We start from the raw sequence: 25,952 nt of genomic DNA, 5'->3' as shown, positions 1-25,952 counted from the left end.
GTGAGCTTTACAACTGGGACATTTTCCCTACGACGCCTGATTAGGGACAAATTACAGAGACCCTTATGAACTGATAGATCAGACCCCGCTGGGTAACTAGAGCAAAGACTGAGAGCAATGGAATGCATGGCCGTTCCTGAGACTGCAAAGGTCCAGAAATAGCCCGCTTTGCTCCGTTAGATAATTGCACTGGAGCACTGGAAAGACCCCTCTGTGCAATACTCCAGGCTATAGATGCAAACAAAGGAATTACCATGTATGATGCAGGGGTGTTGTGGGTCAGACCAAAGAACTGTAGATAAAGGGGGGGGCAGGAAGGAGACCAGGGTTTGAGTCCGGTAGTGACGTTAGAGGCAGGGCTATGGCTTGGCGATTGGCTGATCGCTACGTCATTTACTCACAGTCCAGAATTCCAAATCAGGAAAGTCTTCACCTGAAAAACAAAAATCAGGCTCTCTGGACTAAAACCAGACATCCTCTTATCTAGCATATGGGTAGAATGATTATTATGATGTAGAGAATGTTTTTCTGAGACCATTTGCAATTGGTTTTTATTTTTTATTTGTGTTTTTTGGCAGTTATTTCTCTTTTTTATTTTGTTCGGCTCCAGTTTGGAATTTGAGCAGCTATCTGGTTGCTAGAGTCTTTACCTTAGCGACCAGGCAGTGTTTCGACAACAAACAGGAATATGAATAGGAGAGGGACTGATTAGAATGATAAGGAATAGAAAGTAACGATAATATAATTGTAGCCTCATGGAGCAATATACTTTTGGCTGCTGGGGTCAGTGACCCCCTTCATTTAAAAGGTGAAAAGACGTATAAGAGGAAGGCTAATCAAAAAAAAAAACTACTAAAAAAATGAAGACCAACTGCAAAGTTGTTAGGAATAGGACAAGTCTTTCTCTGGAAAAAACATGTCTTGATGGACATTGAAAAAGATATTTGGTGGTAGGAACATGGTTTTATCCAAACAGCTTTTCTCCCACAATATAATGAAGCACCAATATGTCATTGAAATGTCCACCACATACACATGTCCCAGCATACACCCAATATATTATCAATGGTTTGGGCATGCTGGGAGCTGTAGTCCAGCAACATCATGGTTGTATCCTTAAAGCAATATTGCTCAATAAAATAAAAATGCTTGGAATCTTCCACTTCATACTATGAATCCATGGGTGCACTCATGGGTCTGGTGATTGTCACTAAAAATGCATCAGCCAATCAATAATCAGCCAACATGCTATATGTATATAAAGACCCCTTACCCAGAACCCTCTCTGGCCCACGCCTTCTGCACCCTGTTTCACACCAAAAGGCATTTATTATGAGAAAACTGTTTCGGACAGAACAGAGATTTTATGTTAATACTTTTTAAAATATATACAGTAGATATATTTTGAAAAAATTAAATTATGAACGGATTCTTTGATTGTTTATTTGCTTATTTTATCCTGAGAATTTGAATCCCACAGTTCAGTCCCAGATATTTTTTTTTTTCACATTTAAGTAAATCTTTCCCGTCGCTGTCAGTTATTTAACATGTTTATAACATTGCAAATCAAAGGGTCCTTCCCAAAAGCCAAGTCTGAGGTTCTTTTAACTGATGCAGCACGACGTTTCCTCTGTCTTTGGTTCATACTCCAGGAGATATTCCGGGTAAATCTGATCCTTTTCAAACACCACAAAGATGGAAGGATTGAGCAAAGTATCCACGCAACTGTCATAGAATTGGGTGCAGCTGCCAGGTCTCAGCGGAGGCCGTTTCAGGGCGGAGTTACCAGTCACGTAGTCTCCCACCAGCACCCGCGCCACAAACATCATTCTCTTGCCTGTAGAATTAGGGAACGAGTAGTTATGGGAGTAGGAGGCGTCTCTGGCAAAATAACTCCCTGCAGAGAATAGAGAGAACGGTTAGTAAGAAGAAGGGTGGGCAAATGCTCCCATCATGCTTTAGCCTGGGGAATACACTGGGGAATGCTGGGACTCGTAGTCCAGCAGCATTTGTGTTGAGTAAACCCTGTGTGCACGGTTTATTTCCCCTTTAATTCCTCTAGCTGTAGCGTAAGGCCCACCATCTCCATATAAAGTTCCATTGGTGCCGCACATTCGCCAGTCAAAGTTCTGGTGACAGATGGCAGTGACGTGAGATGGGTCGGTCCCATGAAAAAGCTGCTTCTCTTCCACTCCCTTCCCCGGGTTTGCTTTCTGCTTCTGCACCTTTTGCCTAAGAACACAGAATATTGGATGATGAGTTGGTTGCCATGCGTTACTGCCCAAGGAACCCCATCTACCATTGACCTAAGGCTATCTTTCTTTTGGGGGGCTGACTTATGTAGGAAAGGAGGTTGGAGTGGGTACAGTGGGTGCCCTAGTTGGTAGTGGGCAGGTCCGGACTGAGAATTAAAATAGGCCCTGGCATTTCAGGGACACAGAGGCCCAATCAGCCCACAAAGAGGCCCAAACAGCTCCCACCAGCCCACTAAATACTGACTTACTGACTATGGGACCTTATAGCAGCCCCTCTGGCATTTGCCAGAACCCATAGATTGCCAGTCTGGGCCTGGTAGTGGGGTGGGGGGTACGTACCATTGGTAGAGCGCCCAGAGAGACTTGTTCTGGATTCGTTGGATCTTCACTGTTTGGCCAGACATAGTTTTATTAAAGAGGCAGAGGATCTGTGTGTACTCAGGGGAACTCTCAGAAACAGGCACGGACTGTGCGGAGAAACGCAGAAATGTCTCTATTATATCAATATCTACAGCATATTATATCAATATAAATTACACCTGCTCTTGGATCACAAAGATTCATGCTTCTACTTCTCTCATGTAAAAATGATTATTTGTAGCCCAAAGAAAGGGAATTCAGAAATACCTTATATCCTTTATCAGGCAGGGCAGAGATGTCCCAATCTGACGGGTAATATCTGTTCCTTAGAGGAGAACTACTTGGTACTTCTTTTGTGCTGCAGAAATAAAAACAAAAGGGTTCACTGGTAACTAAGAGATTTCTTAACCCCACTTATTAGACATTTTAATTCCACTCATGCCTAACACTGTGCTGTAGGATAGCAGGTATAGTAGGGAGAGATGGTGCCTATAGTAACAGTGGATAATAGTCTCTGGGAAGGGAGTGTGACTGTGGGATAGCAGGTATAGTAGGGAGAGATGGTGTCTATAGTAACAGTGGATAATAGTCTCTGGGAAGGGAGTGTGACTGTGGGATAGCAGGTATAGTAGGGAGAGATGGTGCCTATAGTAACAGTGGATAATAGTCTCTGGGAAGGGAGTGTGACTGTGGGATAGCAGGTATAGTAGGGAGAGATGGTGTCTATAGTAACAGTGGGATAATAGTCTCTGGGAAGGGAGTGTGACTGTGGGATAGCAGGTATAGTAGGGAGAGATGGTGTCTATAGTAACAGTGGGATAAAAGTCTCTGAGAAGGGAGTGTGACTGTGGGATAGCAGGTATAGTAGGGAGAGATGGTGTCTATAGTAACAGTGGGATAAAAGTCTCTGGGAAGGGAGTGTGACTGTGGGATAGCAGGTATAGTAGGGAGAGATGGTGTCTATAGTAACAGTGGGATAAAAGTCTCTGAGAAGGGAGTGTGACTGTGGGATAGCAGGTATAGTAGGGAGAGATGGTATCTATAGTAACAGTGGGATAATAGTCTCTGGGAAGGGAGTGTGACTGTGGGATAGCAGGTATAGTAGGGAGAGATGGTGCCTATAGTAACAGTGGATAATAGTCTCTGGGAAGGGAGTGTGACTGTGGGATAGCAGGTATAGTAGGAGAGATGGTGCCTATGGCCTATAGTAACATGTGGATAATAGTCTCTGGGAAGGGAGTGTGACTGTGGGATAGCAGGTATAGTAGGGAGAGATGGTGCCTATAGTAACAGTGGATAATAGTCTCTGGGAAGGGAGTGTGACTGTGGGATAGCAGGTATAGTAGGGAGAGATGGTGCCTATAGTAACAGTGGATAATAGTCTCTGGGAAGGGAGTGTGACTGTGGGATAGCAGGTATAGTAGGGAGAGATGGTGTCTATAGTAACAGTGGGATAATAGTCTCTGGGAAGGGAGTGTGACTGTGGGATAGCAGGTATAGTAGGGAGAGATGGTGTCTATAGTAACAGTGGGATAAAAGTCTCTGAGAAGGGAGTGTGACTGTGGGATAGCAGGTATAGTAGGGAGAGATGGTGTCTATAGTAACAGTGGGATAAAAGTCTCTGAGAAGGGAGTGTGACTGTGGGATAGCAGGTATAGTAGGGAGAGATGGTGTCTATAGTAACAGTGGGATAAAAGTCTCTGAGAAGGGAGTGTGACTGTGGGATAGCAGGTATAGTAGGGAGAGATGGTATCTATAGTAACAGTGGGATAATAGTCTCTGGGAAGGGAGTGTGACTGTGGGATAGCAGGTATAGTAGGGAGAGATGGTGCCTATAGTAACAGTGGATAATAGTCTCTGGGAAGGGAGTGTGACTGTGGGATAGCAGGTATAGTAGGAGAGATGGTGCCTATAGTAACAATGGATAATAGTCTCTGGGAAGGGAGTGAAACTGTAGGATAGCAGGTATAGTAGGGACTAGAGATGGTGCCTATAGTAACAGTGGATAATAGTCTCTGGGAAGGGAGTGTGACTGTGGGATAGCAGGTATAGTAGGGAGAGATGGTGCCTATAGTAACAGTGGATAATAGTCTCTGGGAAGGGAGTGTGACTGTGGGATAGCAGGTATAGTAGGGAGAGATGGTGCCTATAGTAACAGTGGATAATAGTCTCTGGGAAGGGAGTGTGACTGTGGGATAGCAGGTATAGTAGGGAGAGATGGTGCCTATAGTAACAGTAGATAATAGTCTCTGGGAAGGGAGTGTAACTGAGGGGTGGTAGTGGGATAAGGGGCCCCTGCAAGGAGGAAGCAGACCTGAGGCTCCTTGCAGCTGTTTATAATGCTTAAAGTGTAGTTCAACAACAGCTTAATATTTGTAGGTTATGTATCCCTTGTTAATATTTATTACAAAGTCTGAAACGCCTGAGAAGTGAAGAAGTATCAGGTTGCTGTGGGCACATACTAACAAATTCCCATACTGCAATTGTAATATTGCAAAGTGGTGGCAGTGTCCCCAAATTTACTGTACAATAAACTTGCAGTGAGACCTTGCAGCCAACAGATATCACTGTTCTCATGTCACTTTAGGTGTATTTACAGCTTTTACCAATAGATGTCCCTACTAATAAAATAAATGGATCTTTATTGGGCATATTACAGTATCAGGGACAGAGACATCTTTTGGTTGTAATAAGCAGTTACAGTTTGTTGGAATGGACAGCTCAGACACAGCGCTCTCTGTTGGTTGTTTGGCAGAATTACAATGGATTTAAAGGGTTGGTTCACCTTTAGATTTATTTTTAGTAAGATGTAGAGAGTGATATTTTAAGACAATTTGCAATTGGTTTTTATTTTTTATTATTTGAGTTATTTAGCTTTTTATTCAGGCACTCTCCAGTTTGCAATTTCAGCCATCTGGTTGCTAGGGTTCAAATTACCCTAGCAACCCTGAATTGATTAAATAGAGGCTGGGATATGAATAGGAGAGGCCTGAATAGAAAGAGGAATAATATAAAGTAGCAATAACAATACATTTGTAGCCTTACAGAGCATTTGTTTTTTAGATGGGGTCAGTGACCCCCATTTGAAAGCTTGAAAGAGTCAGAAGAAGAAGGCAATTAATTAAAAAACTATAAGAAATAAATAATGAAGACCAGTTGAAAAGTTGTTTAGAACTGGCCATTCTATAACATACTAAATTGCAACAACAAAAAGTTTTTAAAGATCTTATTTTCGCACACTGTAGATTGCTTCATGTAATATATTAATCAAAATTAATAAATCCTCAGAGAACCCAACATACTAAAAGCTAAAAGTTAAAGGTGAGCCACACTTTGAAGGGGATACAGTATAAACTTTTAGAATTGGTGTTGCCTTTATAAATGTTGCAGATTGGCTCTGCCTGATTGGGGCCCAACACTTTGCCAAATGGGCTCCAAATCTGCACTGGTTACTGGTGGTAGCTGGTGGGGCTGGCAGTGGGTGGGCCCTAGAGGGGGTGTGATGACCCCTGGGGTAGCCTTGCACACCCCAGTTCGACCCAGTTTATTTGAATCTTGGATGGGGGTTTAAACAACAGGCATATCACTCCCAAGCCCCCCTCTTCCAATCCCCCCATTTATGGTACTTACGTCCCCTTGAGTTTCTGTACATCTTCAGGCGACTGGTACTTGGGTCTCCGGCGGATTCGCCTCTCGGTCTTGTATTCAATATTTTTCTGAATCATGTCTACAAGACAAATTGCATCGGCAGACAACTAATGAACAATGAAAGTTCCAAAATCAACTTAAAGGGCCATTACACCCGGCTTTACTGCACAGCTCAGCCCAGCCATAGTTTTGCTGTAGAGTTGAAGTCCAAGGTTGTATTCTTAAAAGGATACTGTCATGTTTTTTTTCCAAACGCCTCCGTTAATAGTGGTGCTCCAGCTGATTTCTGCACTGAAATCCGTTTTTCAGAAGAGCAAACTGTTTTTTTTATATTTGATTTCGAAATCTGACATGGGGTTAGACATATTGTCAGTTTCCCAGGTGCCCTCAGTCGTGTGACTTGTGCTCTGATAAACTTCAGTCACTTTTTACTGAAAATTTAAATGATATCACCACCCTCAGCAACCTAACAACATGGCAAGGTAACCAGATAGCAGCTCCATAATACAAGATAACAGCTGCCTGGTACATCTAAAAACAGCCCTAAATATAAAAAATCCAGGTCCAAACTGCAACTAAAAAAAAATATCCTTCAGGAATTAAATTTAATATGGTAGAGTGAATTATTTGCAGCATAAATAGAGTAATTTAGAAAACAAAAACTATATCATAAAAAATAATAAAGGGACAAAAACTTTCCAACAGCTCTCTGGGCTGCCTGGTTGGATTTAGATCCCTTTAAAATCATGGCAGTTTCTCTTGTGCAGGGAAAAGTTATTGCGGGGTGGAAAATACTTCTCACCTTTGAAGCTAATCTCATAGCAGTGACCTCCAGCCTGGAACGGAACCACGGAGTTCGGATCAGTGAGATACTTGGACTCCAAGTGCAGTGATGTTATTGAGGCTCTCGTCTGCTTTGTGTTCTGTGGAAAGAAGACAAACGTTTCCCCGATGTGGTTAAAAGACACACATACATCAAACTCCCAGTCAAAGTGGTAAGAACTCTCTGAGGGTCTAGTCTTACCCGTGGGCATACAGCCATGATGCCAGGCTTGGGGGCAACTAGTCAAAGAGGCTGGAGAACACAGAGTTCTCATAGGAACATAGTATTCAATTCAATGTTGAAGACCAGGTCTGGACTGAGAGTCAAAATAGTCCCTGACATTTCAGGTACACAGATGCCCCCACCAGCCCACTTAATACTGTCTTTCTATGGCACCTTATATCAGCCCCTCTGGCATTTGCCAGAACCCACAGATTGCCAGTCCGAGCCTGTTGAAGACTGAAGTGAAGTCGCATCCTTTTTACTTACGGATTTTCCGTACTCAATCCATGTTCCATGTTCGTCCTGCCAGTACCAGATCCACTCCGTGGTCAGGACAAACTCGGGGGATCTCGTGGCCGATGAAGGCGTGGACAGTCGGCGGATGTAGGTTGGCCCATAGGTCATTGTTGCAAAATCAACCCCCAAATAACTGCAAAGACACCAGGTGGGGCAAATTCACTAAGGCGCGAAGCGCCGAACGCTAGCGTTATTTCGCTAGCGTTCGGCATTTTCCCTACTGCGCAAATTCACTAACAAACGCTGGCGTAGTTTCGCTAGTGTTACTTCGCAACCTTACGCCAGACGAATTTTCGCTAGCGACGAAACTACGCAAATTCACTAACTTGCGCAGTGTACTGAACGCTACCTTTTACGCTAGACTTCCTTCGCCACCTCAGACCTGGCGAAGCGCAATAGAGTAGATAGGGATTGTTTCATAAAAAGTCAAAAAATTTTCTAAGTCCCAAAAAACGCTGGCGTGTTTTCTACATGATGGCTGATAGGCTGAAAAAGATCGAAATTTTTTTGGGGCTCCCCTCCTTCCCCCCTACATTTCCTGACTCATGGCAACTTACCTAGACAGTGGGCACATGTGTAGGGCAAAATAAAATTTTTATTTGCTGATTTTAAGGTTTTCTAGGCATTTGTAGTGCTGATACGTGTTCCTCCATTGAAATTTGAATTTCGCGCCGTATGCAAATGATCCTTCGCTAGCGCAACTTCGCTTTATATAACGAATCAACGCTACCCCTGTGCGCAACTTCGGATTTTAGTGAATTTGCGGAGCGCTGGCGAAAATTCGCCTGGCGAAGTGTGCGTAGTTGCGCCTGGCGCAACTTCGATTCTTAGTGAATTTGCCCCTGTAGGAAATGCCATTTCCTGTTCAACAAACACACATCCTCTGCTTAGTGTATTGGCATAAACTTCTACCTGTCGTTCTGAGGCTGGCAGAATGCCCTCTCCATAGCATCCATGTAGCAAGCATCTTGCCACTCAGCGCCCAGTTTCTCCTGCCAGCGGTAGGGCAAATGATAATGCATCTCACCACACCTGTCTGTAACAACGCAGAGACACAAGATGGTTCAGTTAAAGAAATACTGTCATGGGAAAAAATGTTTTCAAAACGCATCAGTTAATAGTGCTGCTCTAGCAGAATTCTGCACTGAAATCCGTTTCTCAAAGGAGCAAACAGATTTTTTTATATTTAATTTTGAAATCTGACATGGGGCTAGACATATTGTCCACTTCCCAGCTGCCCCCAGTCATGTGACTTGCGCTCTGATAAACTTCAATCACTCTTTACTGCTGTACTGCAAGTTGGAGTGATATCACCCCCTCCCTTTCCCCCCCAGCAGCCTAACAACAGAACAATGGGAAAGTAACCAGATAACAGCTCCCTAACACAAGATAACAGCTGCCAGGTAGATCTAAGAACAGCACTCAATAGTAAAATCCAGGTCCCACTGAGACACGTTCAGTTACATTGAGTAGGAGAAACAACAGCCTGCCAGAAAGCAGTTCCATAGTGCAGCACTGGCTCTTTCTGAAATCACATGACCAGGCAAAATGACCTGACAACTAAAAAAAATACACTGGCTGGTTCAGTAATGAATTTTTATATTGTAGAGTGAATTATTTACAATGTAAACAGTGTAATTTAGAAATGAAAACGACATCATGATAATCTCTTTTAACAGTAGGAGGGAAGAACTGCCCTACAAGGTCCCTTCCATCTATTGTTGAACTACAACTGCAAGCCTGTGAGTGGCTGAGAGAGGATGCAGGTAGTTGTTATCAGCCACAGCATCTTACCACTGAACTAGTGTATAGACATAACAATAAGAGTGATTGTCATTCTGTTCCGTAACCGAGCAGGGACACAAAGTGACGTCACTTACTCCCGAGCCTGCAGTAATTCCATATGTGATGGAGACAGATCTCGCTATATTCAACATGCCGGTCGGGTTCCTTCTTATTGATGGAAACAGCTGAATTCACTGTGAAAAAAATGAACAAATAAATAAATGGCTCAAGGGAGCTAATAAGGAATGAAGTTTGAAGTGATGTCACAAGTGGCAACCATGCTACAGTACATATTGCAGAACACTGCAGCTTTGTGGCCCTTAATTTAAATAGTAAGATAGTTACATAGTAAACTAGGTTAAAAAAAAGACACGTCCATCAAGTTCAACCTTTTAACTCTATTTTAACCTGCGTAACTGCTAGTTGATCCAGAGGAATGCAAACAAACCCTTTTGATTGAAGCCTTTCCAATTTGCCTCAGAAGGGGAAAAATTCCTTCCTGACTCCAAAGACAATTGGACTAGTCCCTGGATCAACTTATAATTTAAAGACTTCCCTCTTGTTCGACAGTCTTTCTATTGTCTTACTCTGACCACTTTACTCCATTGCATCTGCTTTCCTATTGTCTCCCCAATATCTGGGAACATGTTTTGTTGTTGCAGGTGAGATTTACTATATCTCTGTCTGGTCTGTGGGCTGATCAGAAAACATAAACTGGCCTGGGTAGGGCCACCTTAACTTAGCCAAAAATTATTTACAGACCGTGCCCACTTGGCCCAAAAGACCATGAAAAGGTTGGATCGTTCTTATTTAAGGATGTTATGTACATGCCTGGACTGCTGGTAGTAGAGTTGACGCCAGATGTAGTACAAGTGGTTGCAAACATGCCAATGGTGGTGGCATTGACGTTCTGTGCCACAGATGTAGTTCTAGTGGTTGTAGCAGATATGCCAGGATTGGTGGTCATAGAGTTGGCTTTCTGCTCCCTAGATGTGGCACCAGTGGGTATGTACATGCCAATATTGGTAGAGTTGAAATTCTGTGCCAAATATGTAGTACCGGTGCTTGCAGACATGCCAGGATTGGTGGTCATAAAGTTGGCTTTCTGCTCCCTAGATGTGGCACCAGTGGGTATGTACATGCCAATATTGGTAGGGTTAGAGTTTAAATTCTGTGCCACAGATGTAGTACCCGTGCTTGCAGACATGCCAGGATTGGTGGTCATAGATTTGACTTTCTGCTCCCTAGATGTGGCACCAGTGGGTAAGTACATGCCAATATTGGTAGGGTTAGAGTTGAAATTCTGTGCCACAGATGTAGTTCCAGTGCTTGCAGACAAGCCAGGATTGGTGGTCATAGATTTGACTTTCTGCTCCCTAGATGTGGCACCAGTAGCTAAGTACATGCCAATATTGGTAGGGGTATAGTTGAAATTCGGTGTCATAGATGTGGTACCGGTGCTTGTAGACATGCCAGGGTTGGTGGTCATAGAGTTGGCTTTCTGTTCAATAGATGTGGCATGAGTGGGTATGTACATGCCAATATTGGTAGGGGTAGAGTTGACCTTCTGCCCCACAGATGTGGTACTAGTGGTGGAGTACATGCCAGTTTTGGTAACGGTAGAGTTGAACTTCTCCTCCATTGATCTAGAAGCAGTGGGCAAGTACATGGCAATATTGGTAGGGGTAGCGTTGAAATTCTGTGCCACAGATGTAGTACCCGTGCTTGCAGACAAGCCAGGATTGGTGGTCATAGAGTTGACTTTCTGCTCCCTAGATGTGGCACCAGTAGCTAAGTACATGCCAATATTGGTAGGGGTAGAGTTGAAATTCGGTGTCATAGATGTGGTACCGGTGCTTGTAGACATGCCAGGGTTGGTGGTCATAGAGTTGGCTTTCTGTTCAATAGATGTGGCACGAGTGGGTATGTACATGCCAATATTGGTAGGGGTAGAGTTGAAATTCGGTGTCATAGATGTAGTTCCAGTGCTTGCAGACAAGCCAGGATTGGTGGTCATAGATTTGACTTTCTGCTCCCTAGATGTGGCACCAGTAGCTAAGTACATGCTAATATTGGTAGGGGTAGAGTTGAAATTCGGTGTCATAGATGTGGTACCGGTGCTTGTAGACATGCCAGGGTTGGTGGTCATAGAGTTGGCTTTCTGTTCAATAGATGTGGCACGAGTGGGTATGTACATGCCAATATTGGTAGGGGTAGAGTTGAAATTCGGTGTCATAGATGTGGTACCGGTGCTTGCAGACAAGCCAGGGTTGGTGGTCATAGAGTTGGCTTTCTGTTCAATAGATGTGGCACGAGTGGGTATGTACATGCCAATATTGGTAGGGGTAGAGTTGACCTTCTGCCCCACAGATGTGGTACTAGTGGTGGAGTACATGCCAGTTTTGGTAATGGTAGAGTTGACCTTCTCCTCCATTGATCTAGAAGCAGTGGGCAAGTACATGGCAATATTGGTAGGGGTAGCGTTGAAATTCTGTGCCACAGATGTAGTACCCGTTCTTGCAGACAAGCCAAGATTGGTGGTCATAGAGTTGACTTTCTGCTCCCTAGATGTGGCACCAGTGGGTAAATACATGCCAATATTGGTAGGGGTAGAGTTGAAATTCTGTGCCACAGATGTAGTTCCGGTGCTTGCAGACAAGCCAGGATTGGTGGTCATAGAGTTGACTTTCTGCTCCCTAGATGTGGCACCAGTAGCTAAGTACATGCCAATATTGGTTTTCAATATGGAACCAGATGGGGCACGGTTTTCTTGACTGCTGGTGACGTTCTGCCCACTGGATATTGATAAATCATTTATATTCAGTAATCTTGATGGTATTTGAGGTAGGGTATTTGGGGTGGGATGTGATGCTGAGAAATAAGTTGTAGACACAGCGGTTGACCTTGGACCAGACATTGGAGTTGATTCATCTTGTTTCAATCCTGAAATAAACAGTCCGTCTTCATCATCACTATCCAATTCATCTGGTGTACTGCGCCGACTGTCACCCCTCCCTGGGGTACTGTGGCTTCTGGACCCTCTACTGGGACGGTGTCCTAATAAATATAAAAATTCCGAAATATAAAATTCAGAAACCACTGAAATGAGTGACATTGTTCATTTATACCTGATCACGTGAGATATGGTACAGAGAGAAGAACCCCCCTAACAATGACTTCGATGGATCATACCTGAAATATGTTGTTTTATAAACATAGAGACGCCTGGTATATCTTGAAAGGGCTGGTTCGCTTTAAGTATGTTATAAAATGGCCCTATCTAAGCAATATTTCAATTGGTCTTCATTAATTAGTTTTTATAATTTTTTAATTATTTGCCGTCATCTTCTGACTCTTCCAGCTTTCAAACGGGGGTCACTGACCCCATGTAATAACCAACGCTCTGTACAGCTACACATTTATTGTTATTGCTACTTTTTATTACTCATCTTTCAATTCGGGCCTCTCCTATTCATATTCCAGCCTCTTATTCAAATCAATGCATGGTTGCTAGGGGAATGTGGACCCTAGCAACCAGATTACTTAAAATGCAAACTGGAGAGCTGCTGAATAAAAAGCTAAATAACTCAAAAAACACAAATAATAAAAAATGAAAACCAATTGCAATTTGTCTCCAAATATCACTCTCTACATCATACTAACAGTGAACTCAAAGGTGAACAATCCCTTTAAGAAGAGATTCCCAAAACATACTGGGGTTCAATACTGCCAAGGTGCAAATTTGCCCACTGTATATAAATACAGGCCCCAGTTGGGGGAGTTCTATTCGTCTTCGCTGCCCCTGTACAAACACAATGCTGCCGAGCACAAGAGAAACAGAGTGGACAACGGGATGCAAAGTACAAAATAAAAAATTGGTGGACAGGGAACTCTGAGTACCACTCATGTGTTATAAGGGATAATGTACCCCCTACTGTAAATGATAAGGATATTAGAAGTCACTGAGGGGTCGTTCTGTGACCATATAAAGGCACAAGGCTTCAGGCTGAGTTATACAGGGAGCTCTGAGTATCACTCATGTATTATAAGGGATAATGTACCCCCTACTGTAAATGATAAGGATATTAGAAGTCACTGAGGGGTCGTTCTGTGACCATATAAAGGCACAAGGCTTCAGGCTGAGTTATACAGGGAGCTCTGAGTATCACTCATGTATTATAAGGGATAATGTACCCCCTACTGTAAATGATAAGGATATTAGAAGTCACTGAGGGGTTGTTCTGTGACCATATAAAGACACAAGGCTGCAGGCTGAGTTATACAGGGAACTCTGGGTATCACTCATGTATTATAAGGTATAATGTACCCCCTACTGTAAATGATAAGGATATTAGAAGTCACTGAGGGGTTGTTCTGTGACCATATAAAGGCACAAGGCTGCAGGCTGAGTTATACAGGGAGCTCTGAGTATCACTCATGTATTATATAGTGAATAAAGTACCCCCTTTTGTAAAATATAAGGATATTATAAGTTACCGAGGAGTTTCATGACCATATAAAAACACGAGGCCGAAGGCCGAGTGTTTTTATACAGGTCAGGAAACTCCGAGGTAACTTCTAATATCCTCATATTTTGCAACTGGGGGTACTTTATTTATTATAATACACAAGTTTCGGTGAGTCATGTGACAGAAATGACATCAGAACTCACCGTTTATAACTGATGACATCACTACTCACCGTTTATAAGGATATAATTTACAGGATATTCATGGCTTTTGTGTATTATAAGGAATTATATACTCATAACATTTCGCAATGTCCTTTTTCTTAAACTATATGTAACTAATACATACAACCATTATTACTAATAAAATTAATCAGTACCTGGCCTGCCTCTTGTTCTCTGGTTTCTACCCCGCCCTCTTCCCCTGCCTCTTCCTCTTCCTGCTCCTGAAGGGCCACACTGTGCTCCATCTTTAGCCTCCTCCTTTTGCAAATTGAGCACCTCGTTGCACTTTATAACACAAAGCATCTGGAAATTTTCGATGGAGACAAGAGAATGGCGGCTCTGTTTCATTATCAATTCTGTGCTCGATTCCAGGAGACAGTGGGAGTGTTTGCAGTTGTGCCGGTTGCACTCGCCGCGAGTGAAGAAACCGCAGACATGGAGACGAGTGCAGCCGTTTCCTTGATCACATTTGCTATGCAGATTTTTCACACACACCTAGAGAAAATAAATACCTATGAAGAATATCTGTGCTGCCATAGATTTATGGGATCTCTCTGTACAGACTATGAGCAAACTTAAGGGGCTGTTCCTGCTGAATTGTGCTTAGTACAGGGGAATACCTATGCTGTCATAGTTTTATGGGATCTCTCTGTACAGACTATGAGCAAACTTAAGGGGCTGTTCCTGCTGAATTGTGCTTAGTACAGGGGAATACCTATGCTGCCATAGTTTTATGGGATCTCTCTGTACAGACTATGAGCAAACTTAGGGGACTGTTCCTGCTGAATTGTGCTTAGTACAGGGAATACCTATGCTGCCATAGTTTTATGGGATCTCTCTGTACAGACTATGAGCAAACTTAGGGGCTGATCCTGCTGAATTGTGCTTAGTACAGGGGAACACCTATGCTGCCATAGTTTTATGGGATCTCTCTATACATTGTTGATATGTTGTTAGTATATGCTTTTTTTAAAAACAAGATTAACAGGAACTTTACACAAGGGAACTATACAAAATCATGGTACAATGGAGAGTAAATCATAAATGACTGCATGTTATTGACCCAAGAAGCAGATGGTACGTGGACTTTTTTTTCCTACATTAAAGCTTAGTATAATCTTCAGGGAATGTTTGTTTACCCACCAATTTTCATGAAATAAAATGGGCTATGAGCTGAAAATTCTGGCTACCAAATCACACGTATGAATGAAACGAGAGCTACTCCCCATTCAACAATGAAGATAAGCAAATTATTCTGCTTTATTCTCCAACAAGCACTGGGACAGAATGTCCTGTTATACAGATAGCTAGAATCTCAGCTGCCATAAAGCAGGACAGGACTGCTGCTTACAATGGGGATCAGATAGGATCTGTGCAGCCACTGGGACAGAATGCTCTGTTATACAGATAGCTAGAATATCAGCTGCCATAAAGCAGGACAGGACTGCCGCTTACAACAGGGTTTCCACTATCATGATATCTTGAGGTAGGAAAGTCACTGAAGTAAATTACAATATACAGCTAAAATATGTTTATATGAATTCTGTTAATTATTTGCACCCTTTCTCTTACCTCAGGCAGAAGTGAGTGATCATTCTGGAGAAGAAGGACCTTCAGTGTATCATCATCAAATCCAAAATACTCGTGCGCCTTCAACACGGCCTTGTTTTGTTCTGATCCGGTGTCATGAGAAAATCTGCATGGAGGCCTGAGAGAAAAGAAATTCATTTCAGTACTGTGTAAAAAATAGACAATAATCAATCATCATCTTTCAATAGAATGACATTTTCCTAAAGCTTTCATGCTGAAAATTGAAATACTAGGAACTACCAAAAAGCAGAGAGGGACTGTATTCATGTTTGGCCACAAGGGGCGCTGGTGTCGGCATATAATATTTAAAGTGGAAGTTTATCCCCTTGTTCAGCATGAGTCCAATTAATTGAGTTTCTAAGCTGCTGCTTAGGATTTGTCTGTAAAAAGATAGACAAGGAGCTCTGGACAAATTACCCTGTAGTAAGAGTGGGATTATAGTCTCTGGGAAGGGAGTGTGACTGTGGGATAGCAGGTATAGTAGGGAGAGATGGTGCCTATAGTAACAGTGGATAATAATCTCTGGGAAGGGAGTGTGACTGTGGGATAGCAGGTATAGTAGGGAGAGATGGTGCCTATAGTAACAGTGGATAACAGTCTCTGGGAAGGGAGTGTGACTGTGGGATAGCAGGTATAGTAGGGAGAGATGGTGCCTATAGTAACAGTGGATAATAGTCTCTGGGAAGGGACTGTGACTGTGGGATAGCAGGTATAGTAGGGAGAGATGGTGTCTATAGTAACAGTGGATATAGTCTCTGGGAAGGGAGTGTGACTGTGGGATAGCAGGTATAGTAGGGAGAGATGGTGCCTATAGTAACAGTGGATAATAATCTCTGGGAAGGGAGTGTGACTGTGGGATAGCAGGTATAGTAGGGAGAGATGGTGCCTATAGTAACAGTGGATAATAGTCTCTGGGAAGGGAGTGTGACTTTGGGATAGCAGGTATAGTAGGGAGAGATGGTGTCTATAGTAACAGTGGATAATAGTCTCTGGGAAGGGCGTGTGACTGTGGGATAGTGTCAGGGAGCCGGGAGCTCCCTCCAGGGAGGTAGTCAGGATCGAGGAGGAAGCCCTCTTGAGAGAGCAAGGTCGCGGTGTCCAAAGGGTTAATCCAAAGAGTAGTCAGAATCCAGGCAAGAGTTCACAGGCAGGCAGATAATAGAAAAGTCCAGGCAAAGGGTCAAGATAATAATCATGAACAGGATAAGCAATAGAAGCTCACAGGGAACCCAGGATACACTTAGGGAAAGTATTCCTATACTTGGGCGCCATTCTGGCATCTAGGTAGCGTTTTTATTTTCAAATTTGGCGCCATAGTGACGTCATTGGCGTCCTTGCGCCGACGTCGGCGCGCTGACGTCATTGCGCCAGCGCCGCTACCCACGTGGCGGCCATGGGCGCCGCCATTTTGGGAGCGACGCCGGCAGGGAAGGACGCGCCGCCCGGAGCTCCTGGACCTGCTCCGGGCGGCGATCGTGACAGTACCCCCCCCCCCTCACGGGGGGCCTCTGGACCACCAGGACTTGGCTTCTGGGGAAATTTGGAGTGGAAATCCCTCACAAGACGAGGAGCATGAACATCAGAGTGTCCTTCCCAGGAGCATTCTTCAGGGCCAAAGCCTTTCCACTTGATGAGGTACTGAAGAGAGCCCCTGGAGATTCTGGAGTCAAGGATCTTTTCCACCTCATATTCTTGTTGACCATCCACAGAGATAGTAGGAGGAGGAGACTGGTTCACAGAAAAGCGGTTGGAGGTAGCGGGTTTCACCAAAGAGACATGAAATACGTTGGGAATTCGCATCTCAGGGGGAAGCTGAAGTCTGACAGCCACAGGATTAATCATTTCCGAGATGGAGAATGGACCCACAAACTTCGGACCCAACTTAGGAGAAGGCACCTTCAACCGAATGTTCCTGGAAGACAACCAGACTTTATCACCAACCTTGTAGGGAGGAGAGGGTCTACGTCTACGATCTGCAAACGTCTTGTGAACCAGAGCGCTCTTCTCCAAGTTCGACTTGGTTGCAGCCCAAATAGCAGACCATGGTCATCAGCAGCCGGGACGTCAGACAACACAAAGTCCTGAGGAAAGGCTTGAGGATGCTGACCATACACCGTCATGAACGGAGACCTTCCAGTGGAAGCGTGACATGCATTGTTATGGGCAAATTCCGCCCATGGGAGAAGATCAGACCAGTCATCTTGACAAAGGGAGACGTGGTTCCTCAAGAACTGTTCCAAAGCTTGGTTTACTCGTTCAGCTGCTCCATTCGTCTGGGGATGATAAGCGGAGGAGAACTGGAGAGTAATACCCAGATCTTTACACATGGAACGCCAAAACTTTGCTGTAAACTGAGAACCTCTGTCGGAGACAACTTCCACAGGGAAACCATGCGGAAAACATACTGGATGAAGAGCTGAGACAACTCCACAGCAGAGGGAAGCTTCCTCAGGGGAATAAAATGGGCCATCTTGCTAAAGCGGTCAATCCCAACCCAGATCACCGTGTTCCCACAAGAGGGAGGAAGCTCAACTATGAAGTCCATTGCTAAATGAGTCCATGGACGAGAGGGAATAGGCAAAGGTTGCAATAACCCACTGGGGCGGGAATGGCTAGACTTGGATGTGGCACAAACAGTACAAGCAGCAACGAAGTCTTCAACATCTTTTCGGATAGTCGGCCACCAGACTAAACGTTGAAGGAGTTCAAGAGTCTTTTCTGGACCAGGATGTCCAGCTTGCTTGGAACAGTGGGTCTGTTGAAGAATGGGCAGACGTAACTCGGAGGGAACAAACGCCATCCCAATGGGGGTATCAGGAGGAGCAGAAGATTGACCAGCCAGAATTTGATCAGCGAATTGAGGGTACAAGGAAGCGATGATCTTGACAGGAGGAATAATAGGCTCTAGTCTTTCAGGAGTACGATCCACCGGAGTGAAACTTCGAGACAGAGCATCGGCCTTCCGATTCTTGGAGCCAGGGCGAAAAGTCAAGACAAAGTTAAATCGAGAGAAGAAAAGAGACCACCTTGCTTGTCTTGGATTCAGCCTCTTGAGAGATTGAATGAACTCAAGATTCTTATGATCTGTGTAGATCGTGACTGGGATCAAAGAACCTTCAAGGAGGTGACGCCACTCTTCTAAGGCAAGCTTAACCGCCAGGAGTTCTCGATTTCCTACATCATAATTTTGCTCCGCAGGAGAGAACTTCTTAGAGAAATACGCACATGGGTGCAGCTTCCCATCAGAGGGATGTCTTTGGGACAAGATAGCTCCAGCTCCAACTTCAGAAGCATCCACCTCGATGAAGAAAGGTAACTCCGGATCAGGATGGCGGAGAACCGAAGCAGAAGTGAAGGCATCCTTCAAGGATTGAAAAGCTTTAATAGCAGGCGGGGGCCATGAGCTGGGTTTACCCCCTTTTCGGATGAGGGCTAGGATAGGAGCAATACGAGAAGAGAATCCCTTAATGAATTGCCGATAGTAATTAGCAAACCCAATGAATCTCTGGATTGCCTTAGTGCTCAGCGGTAGGGGCCATTCTTGGATTGCAGACACTTTCACAGGATCCATCTCGAAACCCTCTGGGGAGATGATATAGCCCAGAAAAGGAATCTTGGACACTTCAAACACACATTTCTCCAGTTTGGCAAAGAGAGAGTTCTTCCTCAAACGAGAGAGTACTTCCTTCACCTGAGAGCGATGGCTTGCAAGGTCCTTGGAGAAAATCAAGATGTCATCTAGGTACACGACCACAAACTTTCCCAAGAGATCCCGGAAAATGTCGTTCACGAATTCTTGAAAGACAGCGGGGGCATTGCAGAGACCAAAGGGCATTACTAGGTACTCATAGTGCCCATCACAAGTGTTGAATGCTGTCTTCCATTCGTCACCTTCCCGGATGCGGATAAGGTTATACGCCCCACGGAGATCCAACTTAGTGAAGATTGTAGCCCCCTTCAGTTGGTCAAAGAGTTCAGCAATCAGGGGCAAGGGATACCGGTTCTTAACGGTGATTTTATTAAGACCCCGGTAGTCAATACAAGGACGTAGGCCCCCATCCTTCTTTTCCACGAAGAAGAATCCAGCCCCGGCAGGAGAAGAAGAAGGGCGAATAAACCCCCGCTGGAGATTCTCTTGGATATATTGCTTCATGGCAGTGGTCTCTGCTGGAGAGAGAGGATAAGTACGACCTCTAGGGGGCATGGTTCCAGGTAGAAGGTCGACAGGACAATCGTATTGTCGATGTGGAGGAAGGAATTCTGCAGACTTCTTACAGAATACATCAGAGAATTCCCTGTAAAAGGAAGGTAGAGTCTTCAGATCAGACATAGAAATATTCAACCTCTGGAGGGGTTCAGCAGGAAGACAGTGCTGCTGGCAAAATGGGCTCCAACGAAAAATCTGTCCTGGGGACCAATCAATGGTGGGATTATGCAGGCGTAGCCAAGGGAGACCCAAAACAATTGGTACAGAAGGGCAGGAAATAATTAGGAACGATAGTCTTTCTTTATGCAGCGTCCCAACCTGCACAGGCAATTCCCCAGTCGTCATAGAGATAAATTCAGCCTCCAGGGGTCTGTCGACAATGGCAGTGACACGAAGAGGAGTAGACAATGGGAATAAGGGTACTTCCATGTATTTGGCAAAAAGAGCGTCCATGAAGTTCCCAGCAGCTCCAGAGTCAATGAAAGCTGAGCCGACAATGGTTTTAGTGGCTAGACGAAGGAGAAACCTGTGAGTGTTCTCTTGAGACTTCGGAGTAGTGCCCCCTACATGAGTTACCCTAGATATACCTCGGGGAACAGAACTCGTGGGTTTCACCGGACAAGAGTTCGCAAAGTGAGACTGTCCGCCACAATACAGACATAAGCCAGCCATCCGTCTACGGAACCTTTCTTGTTCAGAGAGACGAGAACTTCCAACTTGCATCGGTTCCTCCGGAGGAGAAGTAGAAGCTTGAGTAGCTGGAGTATGCAAGAGAGGTCTTTGGAAGCGGGGAGCCAACAAGGGTTGAAATCTTTTACCACGCTCCTTCTCTACTTGATGCTCTCTGAGACGAGTGTCCACCTTAATGGATAGTGCAATCAGATCTTCCAAGAGGTCAGGGAACTCCCTAGAGACAAGATCATCTTTAATGCGAATAGACAGACCTTGATAGAATACGGCCTTATAGGCATCGTCATTCCAGGAAGTCTCAGCCATCAGAGTTCTAAAGTCAATAGCATAGTCACTGACACTGCGGTTTCCCTGCCGGAGTTGCAGAAGACGAGAAGGGGCATTAGTGACCCGACCCGGGGCATCAAACACAATACGAAATGCTTGAAGAAAAGCCTTGGCATCAAAAGTCAGTGGAGAATTCTTCTCCCAAAGAGATGTTGCCCACTCAAGCGGTTTGCCCACACCACATACCCTACCTTGGAACGTTCATTGGGGAAGTGCGAGGGTTGAAACTCGAACTGGATCTGGCACTGTGTAGCGAAACCTCTGCAGGCCTGTGGGTCCCCACTGAAGTGAGGAGGAGGCGGAATACGAGGCTCACCAGACGAGAAACGTGTGGTAGACGAGACGACCGTCATGGGAGGATTTACAGCAGCTTGGGGAGCAGAAGGCGCCGGAAGCACTCGAGAGAGAAGGGTATAGAGTGCCTGCCCTATGCGGTACTGCTGGGCTTCATATTCCTCCATGCGGGATGGCAGTCCGTGGAGCGATCGTCCGACATCAGGCGTAGCTTCCTCAGTAGGATCCATGGCCCAAGTATAATGTCAGGGAGCCGGGAGCTGCCTCCAGGGAGGTAGTCAGGATCGAGGAGGAAGCCCTCTTGAGGAAGCGGTGTCCAAAGGGTTAATCCAAAGAGTAGTCAGAATCCAGGCAAGAGTTCACAGGCAGGCAGATAACAGCAAAGTCCAAAAAGTCCAGGCAAAGGGTCAAGATAATCATCAGGAACAGGATAAGCAATAGAAGCTCACAGGGAACCCAGGATACACTTAGGGAAAGTATTCCTATACTTGGGCGCCATTCTGGCGTCTAGGTAGCGTTTGTATTTTCAAATTTGGCGCCATAGTGACATCATTGGCGTCCTTGCGCCGACGTCGGCGCGCTGACGTCATTGCGCCAGCGCCGCTACGCACATGACGGCCATGGGCGCCGCCATTTTGGGAGCGACGCCGGCAGGGAAGGACGCGCCGCCCGGAGCTCCTGGACCTGCTCCGGGCGGCGATCGTGACAGATAGCAGGTATAGTAGGGAGAGATGGTGCCTATAGTAACCATGGGATAATAGTCTCTGGGAAGGGAGTGTGACTGTGGGATAGCAGGTATAGTAGGGAGAGATGGTGCCTATAGTAACAGTGGGATAATAGTCTCTGGGAAGGGAGTGTGACTGTGGGATAGCAGGTATAGTAGGGAGAGATGGTGCCTATAGTAACAGTGGATAATAGTCTCTGGGAAGGGAGTGTAACTGTGGGATAGCAGGTATAGGAGAGAGAGATGGTGCCTATAGTAACAGTGGGATAATAGTCTCTGGGAAGGGAGTGTGACTGTGGGATAGCAGGTATAGTAGGGAGAGATGGTGCCTATAGTAACAGTGGGATAATAGTCTCTGGGAAGGGAGTGTGACTGTGGGATAGCAGGTATAGTAGGGAGAGATGGTGCCTATAGTAACAGTGGGATAATAGTCTCTGGGAAGGGAGTGTGACTGTGGGATAGCGGGTATAGTAGGGAGATATGGTGCCTATAGTAACAGTGGATAATAGTCTCTGGGAAGGGAGTGTGACTGTGGGATAGCAGGTATAGTAGGGAGAGATGGTGCCTATAGTAATAGTGGGATAATAATCTCTGGGAAGGGAGTGTGACTGTGGGATAGCAGGTATAGTAGGGAGAGATGGTGCCTATAGTAACAGTGGATAATAGTCTCTGGGAAGGGAGTGTGACTGTGGGATAGCAGGTATAGTAGGGAGAGATGGTGCCTATAGTCAGGGCTGATCCTATCAAATGTGGGGCCCAATTGGGACCATGTTGGCGGGGCCCCTAGACAAAGTGTTGCTGGCTACTGACACACCAAGTATTTACGAAAATAAGGGCATACAGGCACAAAATAGAAAGGAAAGGGGCAGACAAGAGTGAGAGGGATGAAATAGGGGCACATAATAGGGGCACACAGGGTAAGAGAGAGAGGGAGGAAATAAGAGAGTGGACTGGGCCAATTAGTTTGGGGCAGGCTGGGCCGATTCAGCTTGGGAGCAGGCTTGGTTGGATTGGGGGCAGGCAGGGCCTATCAAGGTTGGAGGAAAGCTGGGCCTATGAGAGTTGGTGGCAGGCTAGACCTATGGAGTTGGGGGATAGGCTGGCTAAGTTATCAGAGTTGGGGGTGGGCTGGACCTATGGATTTGGGGATGGGCTGGACAAAGTTGGGGGCAGGCCAGGCAGCATCATGTGCTGAGGGAAATATTATCTGTGGTGAGGGGCCCCCAGAGGTGCGGGGCCCTATTGGGCCCAATTGGTCCAATAGGCCTAAGGCCGGCCCTGCCTATAGTAACAGTGAGATAATAGTCTCTGGGAAGGGAGTGTGACTGTGGGATAGCAGGTATAGTAGGGAGAGATGGTGTCTATAGTAACAGTGGATAATAGTCTCAGGGAAGGGAGTGTGACTGTGGGATAGCAGGTATAGTAGGGAGAGATGGTGCCTATAGTAACAGTGGATAATAGTCTCTGGGAAGGGAGTGTGACTGTGGGATAGCAGGTATAGTAGGGAGAGATGGTGCCTATAGTAACAGTGGATAATAGTCTCTGGGAAGGGAGTGTGACTGTGGGATAGCAGGTATAGTAGGGAGAGATGGTGCCTATAGTAACAGTGGATAATAGTCTCTGGGAAGGGAGTGTGACTGTGGGATAGCAGGTATAGTAGGGAGAGATGGTGCCTATAGTAACAGTGGGATAATAGTCTCTGGGAAGGGAGTGTGACTGTGGGATAGCAGGTATAGTAGGGAGAGATGGTGCCTATAGTAACAGTGGATAATAGTCTCTGGGAAGAGAGTGTGACTGTGGGATAGCAGGTATAGTAGGGAGAGATGGTGTCTATAGTAACAGTGGATAATAGTCTCTGGGAAGGGAGTGTGACTGTGGATAGCAGGTATAGTAGGGAGAGATGGTGCTATAGTAAAAGTGGATAATAGTCTCTGGAAGGGAGTGTGACTGTGGGATAGGAGGGATAGTAGGGAGAGATGGTGCCTATAGTAACAGTGGATAATAGTCTCTGGGAAGAGAGTGTGACTGTGGGATAGCAGGTATAGTAGGGAGAGATGGTGTCTATAGTAACAGTGGATAATAGTCTCTGGAAGAGAGTGTGACTGTGGGATAGCAGGTATAGTAGGGAGAGATGGTGTCTATAGTAACAGTGGATAATAGTCTCTGGGAAGGGAGTGTGACTGTGGGATAGCAGGTATAGTAGGGAGAGATGGTGCCTATAGTAAAGTGGATAATAGTCTCTGGGAAGGGAGTGTGACTGTGGGATAGGAGGGATAGTAGGGAGAGATGGTGCCTATAGTACAGTGGATAATAGTCTCTGGGAAGAGAGTGTGACTGTGGGATAGCAGGTATAGTAGGGAGAGATGGTGTCTATAGTAACAGTGGATAATAGTCTCTGGGAAGGGAGTGTGACTGTGGGATAGCAGGTATAGTAGGGAGAGATGGTGCCTATAGTAAAAGTGGATAATAGTCTCTGGGAAGGGAGTGTGACTGTGGGATAGGAGGGATAGTAGGGAGAGATGGTGCCTATAGTAACAGTGGATAATAGTCTCTGGGAAGAGAGTGTGACTGTGGGATAGCAGGTATAGTAGGGAGAGATGGTGTCTATAGTAACAGTGGATAATAGTCTCTGGGAAGGGAGTGTGACTGTGGGATAGCAGGTATAGTAGGGAGAGATGGTGCCTATAGTAAAAGTGGATAATAGTCTCTGGGAAGGGAGTGTGACTGTGGGATAGGAGGGATAGTAGGGAGAGATGGTGCCTATAGTAACAGTGGATAATAGTCTCTGGGAAGAGAGTGTGACTGTGGGATAGCAGGTATAGTAGGGAGAGATGGTGTCTATAGTAACAGTGGATAATAGTCTCTGGGAAGGGAGTGTGACTGTGGGATAGCAGGTATAGTAGGGAGAGATGGTGCCTATAGTAAAAGTGGATAATAGTCTCTGGGAAGGGAGTGTGACTGTGGGATAGCAGGTATAGTAGGGAGAGATGGTGCCTATAGTAACAGTGGATAATAGTCTCTGGGAAGGGAGTGTGACTGTGGGATAGGAGGGACAGTAGGGAGAGATGGTGCATATAGTAGAAGTGGGATTCTGCACTGTGGATACAGGTTATTTAACTTGTTTATTTGACCTTGTATGATTAATTAATTAATTGGCTCTTAATATGTATGTAAAAAGCGTTAGGCCTAAACAATTCTTTTACTCTTGGTATTACTAGCACATTACCAATCCTGATCTCTGGATAGTACTTGCTTAAGCACAGCTGCTATTTGGACTAAGACATGTTACGCATCCTTTACTATTCCAGCACAGTAAGCATTGTCTGTTCCAGTTACCAAGCATTTACTAGTAGATACAAGTCACTAGCTCTGAGTATAACTGGCAGGTGCTAACACTTTACACTGGACATTCATTGCCCCAGTTACTCACCTCCTGTCCCTGCATTTTCCCTGCAAGTAGTGGCGACAAAGATGCAGCTTGTCGCACTCTTCATCTTCTTGTTCCTCTCGCAGATACTGGGGACAAATGCGCAAGGGGGTCCGGGCCAGAACCAGGTCCCCCGATACAGAGAATCGCTGCGGTTCCTCTTGGAGAATCTGCTCGATCTGTTCAGGCGGCAGTTGCAGGAGGTCGCTCAGTTGGGAGCGGCGCAGGCGACCCTCATGGTTACACAGCAGGTTGCTAAGGTACGAGCTGACCCTGGGGTCGGACATGGTTCTGCCAGCGGGGAAAGCGAGCGCTGCCTTTAGTCTCCCGAGCGCCTCCTACCTGCCCCGGGCTGAGCGAGAAACGAAACTGAGGGACAAGGTTTAACTCCGGGGTTGCGCAAATTGCGTAGAAATACGCCATAAATTACTGTGGGTGCGTTAGAATCAAAAAATTATCTTATTACCGGTGCCAATAAGTAAATTATACCCTGGAGGGATGTTCTGAGATAATTTGCAGTTGTTTTTTTTTATTTATTATTATTTATGCTTTTTGAGTTATTTAGCGTTTTATTCAGCAGCTCTCCAGTTTGCAATTTAAGCCATCTGGT

The 25,952-nt window shown here is 45.2% G+C and overlaps 1 protein-coding gene across 1 annotated transcript; it reads right to left on the bottom strand.

The window, feature by feature from the left end:
- Positions 1-1,427: 1,427 nt before the first annotated feature.
- LOC108704375 (zinc finger CCCH-type antiviral protein 1-like) lies at positions 1,428-25,707 on the bottom strand. Its single transcript, XM_041585909.1, has 13 exons — positions 25,346-25,707; positions 15,656-15,791; positions 14,239-14,578; positions 10,222-12,447; positions 9,486-9,584; positions 8,518-8,641; positions 7,576-7,738; positions 7,066-7,186; positions 6,246-6,342; positions 2,883-2,973; positions 2,595-2,722; positions 2,081-2,232; positions 1,428-1,897 (listed from the first exon to the last, which is right to left on the bottom strand). The coding sequence occupies exons 1-13, from the start codon at positions 25,627-25,629 to the stop codon at positions 1,605-1,607; spliced, it is 4,254 nt and encodes a 1,417-aa protein (XP_041441843.1). The 5' UTR covers positions 25,630-25,707; the 3' UTR covers positions 1,428-1,604.
- Positions 25,708-25,952: the final 245 nt, after the last annotated feature.

Source organism: Xenopus laevis, chromosome 3L (assembly GCF_017654675.1).
Source record: "Xenopus laevis strain J_2021 chromosome 3L, Xenopus_laevis_v10.1, whole genome shotgun sequence".
NCBI lineage: Eukaryota > Metazoa > Chordata > Amphibia > Anura > Pipidae > Xenopus > Xenopus laevis.
The sequence above is the reverse complement of the archived record's forward strand: the minus strand, read 5'-3'. Positions and strand labels throughout refer to the sequence as shown.

Excerpts from the sequence above, each read along its gene's own strand:
- LOC108704375 (XM_041585909.1), bottom strand. The coding sequence starts at position 25,629 with ATGTCCGACCCCAGGGTCAGCTCGTACCTTAGCAACCTGCTGTGTAAC. Across the intron at positions 12,448-14,238 it reads GAGAACAAGAGGCAGGCCAG|GACACCGTCCCAGTAGAGGG; the intron begins GTACTGATTAAT and ends TATATTTATTAG. Across the intron at positions 2,974-6,245 it reads GTACAGAAACTCAAGGGGAC|CACAAAAGAAGTACCAAGTA; the intron begins GTAAGTACCATA and ends TTATTTCTGCAG.